Source organism: Cannabis sativa, chromosome 1, assembly GCF_029168945.1.
Source record: "Cannabis sativa cultivar Pink pepper isolate KNU-18-1 chromosome 1, ASM2916894v1, whole genome shotgun sequence".
Lineage (NCBI taxonomy): Eukaryota > Viridiplantae > Streptophyta > Magnoliopsida > Rosales > Cannabaceae > Cannabis > Cannabis sativa.
In genome coordinates this window covers 30,918,942-30,930,096 of record NC_083601.1, presented here as the reverse complement: position 1 = coordinate 30,930,096, position 11,155 = coordinate 30,918,942, and the positions used below count along the sequence as shown (strand labels likewise).

Here is an 11,155-nt window from a genome sequence, read left to right as displayed (position 1 = left end):
AGGCAAATTAGTCTCATTTTAATTGTGATCAAATGTTAAGAATATCTTCATGCATACTAGGTTTACGTACCTTGGAAAATGGAGACCCTATGATATCTGCAAAAAAAGTGTCATACTCCTTAACATATATGCATGAAGAACAATGTCAGTACATGTTCATAATCTGTTGCTAGACAGTGTCAATGGGGCTCTGCTCATCATCATACCCGCGAATAAACTAGGTTGGCCCTTAAGGGCGAAAACTTGAATCTGCTTATGTATAATAACACATACACTTCAGTTACAATGTGGCATAACGTAGTACACCAACCTTACAGAGACTGCTATCCAGAAAGAAACATGCGTGACCCTAATAGGTCTTCTTCTATCTATGAATAAGAATCTTTATATAGAAAACTTTACAACTATTACAAAAGAGTATAGCTAATAAAATACACCTCTAAAGGTGGACGAGCTTAACTAGAAATGACAAACAAGTCTTTATGAGGGAGAGAAAAAGGACCCAATTTTTCTTGTTTTGGGTGGCTAGGGACTCCTCACCAAAAGAAAAGAATTAGAAGCTGAATCAATACCTTTAAGTCATCATGAATGCATACCCCCCTTGAATATCAACATAGTTCGTAGTTTTCTCTTTCGCCTTAGCAATCATTAGTATTGACAAGTAGGATTGAGAAGCCTCGCGGACTGGCAAGGTAGCAGGGATCAAATTTCTTTTGGTAACAACCATGGGCAAAAACAATATCATCCATCTAGTTCCAAATACTCATCATATACTCTACCGCTAGCACACTCTAATAGAGCTTTAGCATTGAGTTCTCTACCAAATCTCCAGATGTAATTCAGACCAACAAGAAGCTCGGTAATCATTGCTTCAGTTTTTTCCTGATTCGCAAAGTAAAGAGTTTGTACCAGAAGCACATTAGCTCTAGAAACCAAGTTCTGCTGCTCAAAGCTTCGCTCAGACTGCCATCTTATGGTATTGTGTGCTAGCGGCCCCAACCATTCTAATATTGATGTCATCGCATCGTTCCACTCTCCTGCAAGGACTGGATCATAGCTTGATGAGGCCAAGCTCTTGCTGCATGGTTTTAACTTTGCCCTAAGAGCAGTTCTCACACTTACAGGCAACATATTGTACAGGTCATCTCTTGCATCAAGTCCAATCAAGTGTGGAGAAGCCGCTAACTTCTCAATTACAACAACAACATTTGCATAGTGAAGAGACAAGGCTGCAGCACCAAGGGTATCAGGTGGAGCAGCCAACAACTTAGAATTAGATATAGAACTTGATGAATTAAGCTCTATGTTGCTGGACATAATTAAGTCTGTGTTGGCATCATTGACTCCATTCAGGATTCTTGAGTGAATTCCATTTGAACTCAAATGACAATTGGTGACAGGAGAACTGTTTCCACCCATCATGCACCCTTTAAAAGGCCCCACTTGAGTCAGTCGATTAGCTTTCACGTTAGATTTCTTTCCACGGGAATGGTCATGAGTTTGCCACATCTTCTTGGTCATTTTACTAATTCCAGAAATCGGACCTGATTTTGTAGTTGACCTCCCAATAGGACCTGAATGAAAAATATTCCGTTTATTGCCAGTAACAGGACCGGAATTTGGTGTTGAGGCACCAACACTGATAGGGCCAGAATAGAAATTATTGGTTTTATGTGTTGAGGCACCAACACTGATAGGGCCAGAATAGAAATTATTGGTTTTATTTGTTTTAGACATTGGCCCTGATTTAGCTGCAAACTTCCCAAGGGGACCTGATGCAAATCTAGGAAGACTGCTCTCAGATTGATGAGCTGAAGATTGCAACATTGCAGATACTGATTGGCTACGATAAATCTGATCAGAACCAGAATCTTCAGTTTCACCAATGTCAATCATCTGTGGAGCTCCAAAGACATGCTTGATCCTACCAAATAGCGTGAACATAAATCGTGCCAAGAGAAGAACCGTGTAATCATAAGTCCTGTTCCAAAGGGAGTCATCTTTTAAACGCTTCACCTCATGCTTCTTCCATGTGACTTTCTTCTCAAACTCCAGCAAACTGGCAGCATCTGAATCTTCATTACTCTTCATTCTCCTTAACGTTTGTTCAAGATCTGCAAACACTTCCATCTCTTGATACAAATTTGCATTAAGCGAAATAAACTTTTCCATCTTCTTAGCTTTCCTTTCCATTTTCTTCCATGTAAATGCCCACCCATTTGGATCAACACCATATCTGATCCACTCATTGAAAGCTTGTTCAAAACTCTTCAAAGTGGGGTCATTGCACTTCTTTCCAAGTCTAGCCACGGCTTTTGCCACATGCAAAACATTATCAATCATTTCGGTGCATATTAATTTCACAATGTATTCATCATCATCTGAAATTAGTTTCTTTATACCAACTGAGTTTGTAATCTCTTCTCTGAACCTAGCAACCTGCTTATCAGTCAGAGACTGCCATAAATGGATCATCTTAGACATTAAACTCGCTACTTCAAATGCCAAAACTCCTATAATTGCTTTCTCCACAGCAGCCTCATGCTTTTTTGGGGTCTTCCAAAGGCTGCGAAACCACGATTCTGCAACCATCTCTTGTCCCAAAGATATAATCTTTACACCAAATTCAACATCACGTTTATTGATTCTGTAGGGAATCAGCAATGATAGGAAAAACAATGAATTGAGTTCAGTGGCTGACTAGGTGGGACTTAAACTGATAAAGAATCAAAAGACCACCTGCAAAAGAATAAAAATTAAATCACAATAAAACCTCCACCAGACTCAAGCTACTACATGAAATTTAAGAAAGGAATAAACTGAACCCTAATTTTTAATTGATGGACAAATAAATCAGAATAAAAAATTAATCCAAAATTTTGTGCCATATAATTTTACACACCCAATATCTAGAAACAACAGAGGAAATAAGTCCACCGACTCAACTTCTTAACTCATTCCTAGAAATTTAAACTCAATTCCAGATGAAGTCTCTCTCTCTCTCTCTCTCTCTCTCTCTCAATTCTTTACCTCTCTTTTGAACAAAAAAAGCAAAAGAATTTTACATATGTAGAAAATTCATAGTGAAATTCAGATTTCTTCTTAAAGAAACCCATAATAAAAGACCCTATATCCTATAAATAAAATTGGTAAAAATTCCAAAACCCCCTTGTACACAACATCCAAAAGAAGCTCCTTTTTTTTTCCTCATACCCTGGTTGCGGCATCAAACAAGTTCACAAACTTAATAACCTCACACATAGATTCACAAAACAAATATCCCTTCCATTATTAGCACAAATTCTACTCAAACAAAGCAAAATAAGCAGAAAACAATATACCACCATAACTAAGAAAAGGTAAAGCAAAAATCAATGATAAAAAAAAAAATAATCAAAGACTTACCGATCACATGAACCACAATTAGTCCACGAGTCTAATTTTCAGCAGGAAATTGAAAATGAGAGCTTTTAGAGAGAGAAAAAGAAGAAGAGAGAGAAGGGGAAGTAGCTAAGAAGCTGCAGTGGAGACTTGAAGCCACATGGAGAAGCACAGCTGAAAAATGTAATGAACAAAAGCGAGTGATATTAAAGATATGTCTTTTATTTTAATTTATTTTATTGCATTTTGTAACATGAACTTTCTCATACATTGCATTTTAGTCCTTGTTTAAATTTTATTTTGAGAAATTAAATATCAAATCATTATTTACTTATTATTTTTTTATTAGTATATTTAAATTAATTTTTAAATAAAAAATAAAAATTTAATAACCTAAACCAAATATTTATAACTTATAATTTTTAATTGAGTAATTTGCGGCAAAACCCCAAATCCAACCTCATATTTTGGTGGAAAAAACCTCCAAAGTACTGTTTCGTTTACATTTTTAAGGTGTCGTCTGTCCAGCCTCGTTAAGTCCTAATTTTTCCCACGTGGCAATGACAAATCACTAAAAAATTATCCTATGTGGTCATATTTTACAAAATAAAAATAAAACTTTAAGAGTAATTTGCGGCAAAACTCCCTTAACTATCAATTTACTTGCAAAAAATCATCCAAAAAACTTTAAGGTTGGATGGTTTTTTAGAAGTAAATTGATAGTTGGGGGAGTTTTGCCGCAAATACTCTTAATTTTTTTGTTTTTATTTTAATTTTTATTTTGTAAAATATGGCCACGTATGATAATTTTTTAGTGACCTGTCATTGCCACGTGGCAAAATTAGGACTTAATGAGGCTGAATAGACGGCACCTTAAAAATGTAAACGAAACAGTACTTTGGAGGGTTTTTCCACCAAAATATGAGGTTGGATGGTTTTTTGCAAGTAAATTGACAAGGAAGTTTTCCCGCAAATTACTCTTTTTAATTTAATTATTATTTAAAAATTAATTTTAAAAATTAATTTTTATTTCAAATTAAATTCAAATATTTATACTATAAATTACTCAATTTATTTTTTGTTTTAATTTTTTCTTTTGTGCCATCTTCTTGATAAGCTTTTTTGGTGGCTATATTATTAAGGCCTAAGTTCGTAGTATATTTATGGCAGACTTTCCTCAAGGATAAAATTGTATTATTATACCTTTCAAAGCTAGTTGCTTTTCTTTTACCTTTGTTGACTCTATAATAAGGTAAGGACACAACCAATTTGGTCTTTTTTGTCCGCAAATATATAAATGAAAATATTAGAATTATGACATGTAAAGTAATTGATTAACTTTTTTGTTCTTTGTTATGTGATAAAGATAAGCTAACAAATACTCTTAAAAATTTCTATAGTTTTAATTAAATATTATTGACCCACCAAATTTGAAATTCGTCAAATTTATTTATTTTTTCTTGACCTATCCTATATATAAAAAAACTATATTAATCGACATCATAATCACTTGTTTTCAAATTTGTTTTTAATTCAATTATATGTTGTAGTATTTATACATTGTTTCTTCAAAAATCTATTCCAATATTCTCCATGACCAAGTGTCCCACTACCATGCTAACCAATAAGTTAAGCAATCCCAATAGAAAAATAACATCAATTTGCAACAAATTAGTTATTTTCTCTTTCATTTTTCAATTAAATGTTAGGCTAATAACACTTGAAGTAAAAGAAAACAGTGATATAAAATTAATAGAAAAACAAGTTTGGTCCTATATTGCAAAAATTATAAAAGTAAGAGATCCATCTCAATCATTAATAGTGACCACACCACACCCAAAAACATTGTCGTTTTGCCCATTTAACCTCAAAGCCAAGGTATATGTAAATTTGGGTCGGATCGGGTCGACCCAAATTTATGCACTGTGTGATCTAATGTATAAAACGCAGCAAAAAAGGGTGATCCAACCAAAGATCCGGGAATTGAGCAAGTTATAATCAAAGTACTTTCTCTCTCCAATTACTAATGACTATGTTCTAAAAAAAATAGAGAGATAAATAAAGAGATTAAAAAGCATAAAAAGAGTCTAAGTTAATCACGAGTATTGGTCCTTTGGTTAACTATTTCAGTCCAAATTAAATCAAACTTTAGTTAGAGGAATGTCTATATCTTGATTTTTTTTTTAATTAAACTTTTTGACATAAACTTTTTAAGGGCAAAGAAATGGTGTACATATTTTGATTAAAAAAGATAAAAAGAAATGGGGTTTGTTATATAATGGGTATTATATGGCATATGCTTATTGACCAAGACAATATTATTATATTGCTAATTATTGGTCGTATTTCTGTGTATATATGATGACAGCTTGGATTCACTTGGCTAATTAGTCAGATTATTTGGTAAATTACCATAAAATTAATTAAAAAAGTTCAATGTTTATACTTTACATGTGTTTTACACTTAGGCAATTGGCATCATAGTCACACAGTCACATGTTCTAATTTGTAACTCTTTTTCTTTTTTGATGCATTAAATTTAGTTAAAAAATATTATAAAGTGAAAGATATCAGAAAGGAAAAATGAAAGAGAGATTTTATATATATGTTCATGTGAGTGAAGAGAAACTTTAATGAATTTTCTTTCTGATTCACATGCTTAGTTACTATTGGATCATCCTTAATGTTCATAACCAATTCCATCTTCTCTGTACAGGTACAGTACCACTCAAATAATATAAACTATATAAAATTTAACAACAAGAAAAGATGTGGACTAGAATCTCTTACCATATATTTTCCTTTATTTATTTATTCATATGGTGTGAAGCGTAGAATTGAATATTAATAAAATGATATTGATGATAATGATGATGATAGTGTCACACCAATACCAATATTAAACTTTTTTCCTTTAACACACACATAAAAAGGAGAAAAAGAAAGAGAATTATCACCTTCCAATTCCATAGTCTTTACTCTTTCTTTAGTCTTTACCAATAATTACTGCCTCGAAGCCATTTGCAACTTTTCTAAATGTACCCCATAAGTTTAGTTTAATTATATATGAAAGTTGTTCCAAGCCAATATCAGATCACTTTGTTATAGTGTGAAATTGCATGGAAAACAGTGAACTATGAAAAATGGTTTATCAATTTTTTATTTTATATTGGTGTAGCGATAAGAATGTCTTTGTTGATATTCTAACTTATTTGGGTCAAGAATTTGAATTTTAGCACAATTTTTTTTTTAGAAGAATTATTTTTGACTATTTAAAAAGACTAGTTTGTTGTGAGGATGGGAACCCTCAATATGCATATTAATTACTCAATTAAGGGATGATGAGATAAAATGGCACGTAATTACCGAAAGAATGAGAAAGAGATCTGCACAACGTGTTCTCCTTTTCTAATTATATAAAAAAAAGTCTTTTTTAATTTTAATTGTTTTCTTCTTTTCATTAATTAATATAGTTCCTAATTTTGAGGAAATATAATAGTTCCTATCTACAACAAGAGATAGAAACAACATTGATTATCTTTTTTTCTTTTGAAATATTTTCTATAAAGGTATGAACAGAAATTTGATATATATGTATATTTTGTCCATGTTGAAAAGAAATGGTATTTGGGAAAGTGAAACGAAATTAGTGGCGGAACTAAATTGGAAAAAGAAACCATTTAAGCAATGCCACTTTGGTCTTTTCGCTCTCTTTGTATGGAAGGGAGACCACAACTTTCAATTTATATGATTAGTCATCCAACTTTGTATTTATAATAACTTTCTAATACTATAACATCAGTCTCTCCTAATTTGACATCCGTTTTAATGAATATGATCTTTTAACTTAATGAAATTGCAGCTTTCATTCAAAAAAAAAAATATTATTAACTTTCTTTTCAGTTGTTATTGAGAGCAACCATATATACTAATGTTACCCTTATTTACCTATTCTAGTGTAAACAAACTAGGTAATGATAATTATATATGGTTTTACTATCATTAAAGAATATGACAACGTACAAGGTCTTATTATTAATAAGTCCATTTTATTCAATGTAGGAAGTTTGGGTGAAAATTTAATTAAAGGAAACTTCTTTTTTAAGAAATTAAAGACATCTTTTAAAATGGTTTAATTAAAGTTTATGTTATGCTGACATAATAACTACACCAAATAAAATATTTGTCTTCAAAGGTCCATAATGGTGACCTTGGATTTAGGATTTTGAAAGAGGCAAATTGGGCTTTTTGTTTGTAAAACCAACTTGGTTTATTGGCTAAGAACACTCCAAATCAAATAATGATCAAAATTTAGTTTTTCTCTAAACTACAAAAAAGAAGAATAAATTTATCAAAAATATGACATTCAACAGATATTTTATTTTACATGAATTTTACAGCGATGAATAATATTGTTTTACATTTTAATTTTTGTTATATATGTGTATGTGAGTAATATGTTAATATTATATATTTAAAATATGAATAAAATATATTAGAAGATAGAATTTAGAGAAAGAAATAAAAAAGTTGATAGATGATATAATATAAAAATTTGTTGTAAAATAAATAAAGTAAGATTTTAATAATGTAATTAAAAGAATAGAAAAAATAATAGCATGCCATATGTTATGTGATTATTTTTAAGTACACAATTAAAATTAATATGATTTCTATATATATATTTTTTGTGTGTGTAAAAGGTGTGTATAGTTTTTTGTATATCTTTTGCATTTCTGTCAAATGATGTTACTTGCTAAATGATATGAATATAGTCTTAACATTAGACAGTAACAAGTGGTGTCTTGTTCTAAAACGTGTGGAAACTTTAATTGACTTTTCAAAGTGATATCACTGATTACCTCTATGCCTTAATTGACTTTTCAATAATATCTATTCTGTTATTACTACATGTTAGCAAACAAGCGATATGTTTTGGCATCAATAACTATTTGCCTAAGAGAAGCTATAGCACCAATTCCTACCAACACTGATGAAGCCACTACTATAACTGAGTTTACCCAAAATACCATGCCACGCTTTGAGGGCTTAAATGTTACATTGTAGAAAATCATTGGCAATATAAAATCCAAAGGAATGCACCCAAACGCACCGAACAAAGCCATTAAATCTCCGAAGAAAGGTAACATGGCCGCAAAAAGTGTTGCCACAATAACAGATAGTGACCGGAATATCAGCCTTGGAATTATGTTTCGGGTGGAGAATTGCTCCATTTTTGGGTCTGCAAACTTGTTTTCAAACACTTCATTTGTTGGCTGCAAGTATACCTATCCATACAAGTGATTTGTAGTGATTTAGTTTGGGGTTTTAAACAAAAAAAGAGGACAAGGAGTAATGTTATGTTACCAGAGTCACAGCCAAAACTTGTGTAATAGTAAAGACATTGGTGATAACAAGAAACCAAGTGGGAAGCAAAGGCTTATTATCAACTCCCATGAAATTGGATAAAACTGTTCCTTCAGCTTGGTTTCCAAAAGCCCAATATCCAGATACTCCTACACTGAAATATGTTACTGCTATCACACTGTAGCATACACATAGCCCCTTGAACATTTTTCCTTGTACTGGGGCTGCTATTGTTGCCTACAATGCAAATTAAGTAGTCACTCACACATGTCAGTATTTCTTATTTTCTTAATAAAAAAAAATTTATGCGAAACCCGATACTTAATTCAACCAATAACGATATTGATATTTGTTTGAAGAGTTCTTTTTAAGTACCTGAATTTCAGGAATTATTCCACTTGCATAAGTGGTAGCAATTATTGAAATGGCATTGAAAGTTCCAAAAATTCTGTCCTTTTGGCTTCCTTTCACTGAGTAGTCTCTTCTAGGTGCATCCTTGGAATGTCCTGCTTTCATTAAACATGACATTTCATTATAATTCTGATTTGATGTTTTTGGAAACAAGCATGTTTCTGTGTTGAATTCTTACCAATATTTACAGAACCGGCTGCGGCGCAAGCGCTGAAAGCAAGGCAAAGGATTAGGGAAATGAGGTTGATATGCCTTAAGGAGTGGAAGGATGGCATTTGAGCCAAAACCAAAACTACACTTCCAAACATGATGATAAATTGGTAAAGCTTCATTTCCCCATTTGGATTTGACAACAAGTAAATGAACTGCCAAAAAAATATCCCATGTAATTAAATATAGCAGAGCACCTAACAAGTAATCCAAACTCATGATTAAGTAAATGGATACTTACCTTAAGGCTCTGCCCTCCAAGAAGAGTACAAGCAATAACAGCACCAAAGCATATTCCTAACTGAAGTGGCCCAACAAAATATTTGCCCCATTTTGGACCTGATACGGCAATTGCATACCAAAACATCAGAAATGAAAAACATATTAGCTAGATTGTGAGCAATTCTTTCAACATTTAAAATGGTAACTCACCTAAAATGTCTCTAGCCATGTCTCGAAACCGAAGCTGGCGGTGTCCTTGGTTTGCATGGTGCTCAAGCACTAATGACAAGAGGTTGTAGGCATAGAAAGTAACCAGGCCTGCCAAAGTCAGGCAAATGAGTCCTCCAACCCAACCCAACAGCCCCAAGGCAAATGGAATACTTAAAAGGACTGGAGCCACTATTGATGTTGTCAAGTGGTACCCACAGTGAAGCCATGATCCTAAAAATTAAGTAATATTGCCATGTAACTTAATGAATAAAGGCAAATTCAAAGACTGTGATGAGCACCTGCAACTCAATATACAACAACCAGCAGCAACAAAACAAATACCAGCAGCAGTATTACTCAATAAACCAGAAACACAGTAAGTGAAATGCAAATGGTGAGCTATTATTGAATTGAAACACTATGAGACACTCTTCTACACTCGGCAGAGAGCTAAGGTAGAAGAGAAAAGTGAGTTGTGTGTGAAAATAACTACATGGATGATATCCAGCAAGTCTTTAATATAACGGTTATACCATAGATTTTGACATTAATATTACTGGCGTTTGTGGACAACATAGATTCTGTAATGGACAGTCTAGATTCTGTTTTATATTTATGTGTGTGTACACATAAATACACACACAAATAATAGTCACTGACCTTTTGACTTGAGGACAAACATAGCTCCAGCATCAAGCTCTTTCTGAGAGTTTTCGAATCCATTTGTCTTTAGATCTTCCATGGTGTTTGGAGCCATAGTTCCCATGTCTATGCTGTGTCTCTAGCTACTTGTGAATGAGTGTGTGGTGACAGATTCGAAATATGATTTGCTAGTTAGTTTAAGAAAGAATGATTAATTGGCATACTTGATAGAAGCCAATTAAGTTTATCATATCTTTAGACATGAAAATTGAAAATTGGTGCTAAAGTCAAGAATTGTGAAAAATACTAAGAAATCTAGTGGCATTTATTAAGGTGGTTAAATGAATGACTCTGTTTGTCTTCTTATGAGTATAGGGACAATCATTGAAGACTATTTTGGACTACTGAACAAGTCAACTAAAGGTGGACATATTTTCTCGCAAGTTCACAACTTTGGGATTATTTTCCATGTCTATTTTTGGCTCTCAGATTTGCATTATACTTAAAGCAAGGTATCATCCATTAGGTTCCCATGAACATGAAAGAAAATAAATATAATCCAATATTTTAAAAGATTTTTTACACTTCTTCTAGGTCTTTATTGTCTCTACTCAAGATTAAAAAATGTATTAAATTTCAAACAAAAATTCGTTTGTCAAACTCAAACATAGCAGTCAACATCAATTAAACTGAATACACAAGTACCTTACAT

General features: G+C 32.5%; 2 protein-coding genes across 4 annotated transcripts; both read right to left on the bottom strand.

Annotated features, from left to right (window-relative positions):
- Positions 1-218: 218 nt before the first annotated feature.
- Positions 219-3,584, bottom strand: LOC115706105 (protein PSK SIMULATOR 2). Of its 2 annotated transcripts, none has more exons than XM_030633630.2 (2): positions 3,406-3,584; positions 219-2,739 (listed from the first exon to the last, which is right to left on the bottom strand). In XM_030633630.2, exon 2 carries the CDS (start codon positions 2,590-2,592, stop codon positions 742-744), a length of 1,851 nt encoding a protein of 616 aa, XP_030489490.2. In that variant the 5' UTR covers positions 2,593-2,739; positions 3,406-3,584; the 3' UTR covers positions 219-741. The 2 variants fall into 2 exon arrangements, with proteins under 2 accessions (XP_030489490.2, XP_030489491.2); XM_030633631.2 differs by lacking the exon at positions 3,406-3,584 and adding an exon at positions 2,903-3,368.
- A 4,597-nt stretch (positions 3,585-8,181) lies between these two features.
- LOC115704937 (GABA transporter 1) lies at positions 8,182-10,934 on the bottom strand. 2 transcript variants are annotated; one of them, XM_061108034.1, is made up of 7 exons: positions 10,462-10,934; positions 9,802-9,909; positions 9,611-9,708; positions 9,338-9,524; positions 9,124-9,254; positions 8,749-8,985; positions 8,182-8,669 (listed from the first exon to the last, which is right to left on the bottom strand). In XM_061108034.1, exons 1-7 carry the CDS (start codon positions 10,565-10,567, stop codon positions 8,289-8,291), a joined length of 1,248 nt encoding a protein of 415 aa, XP_060964017.1. In that variant the 5' UTR covers positions 10,568-10,934; the 3' UTR covers positions 8,182-8,288. The 2 variants fall into 2 exon arrangements, with proteins under 2 accessions (XP_060964017.1, XP_030488016.2); XM_030632156.2 differs by having other exon boundaries at positions 9,802-10,032; positions 10,462-10,929.
- Between the last annotated feature and the right edge of the window lie 221 nt (positions 10,935-11,155).

Excerpts from the sequence above, each read along its gene's own strand:
- LOC115706105 (XM_030633630.2), bottom strand. The coding sequence starts at position 2,592 with ATGGTTGCAGAATCGTGGTTTCGCAGCCTTTGGAAGACCCCAAAAAAG.
- LOC115704937 (XM_030632156.2), bottom strand. The coding sequence starts at position 10,567 with ATGGGAACTATGGCTCCAAACACCATGGAAGATCTAAAGACAAATGGA. Across the intron at positions 9,709-9,801 it reads CATGGCTAGAGACATTTTAG|GTCCAAAATGGGGCAAATAT; the intron begins GTGAGTTACCAT and ends TTGCCGTATCAG. Across the intron at positions 8,670-8,748 it reads AAGTTTTGGCTGTGACTCTG|GTATACTTGCAGCCAACAAA; the intron begins GTAACATAACAT and ends TTGTATGGATAG.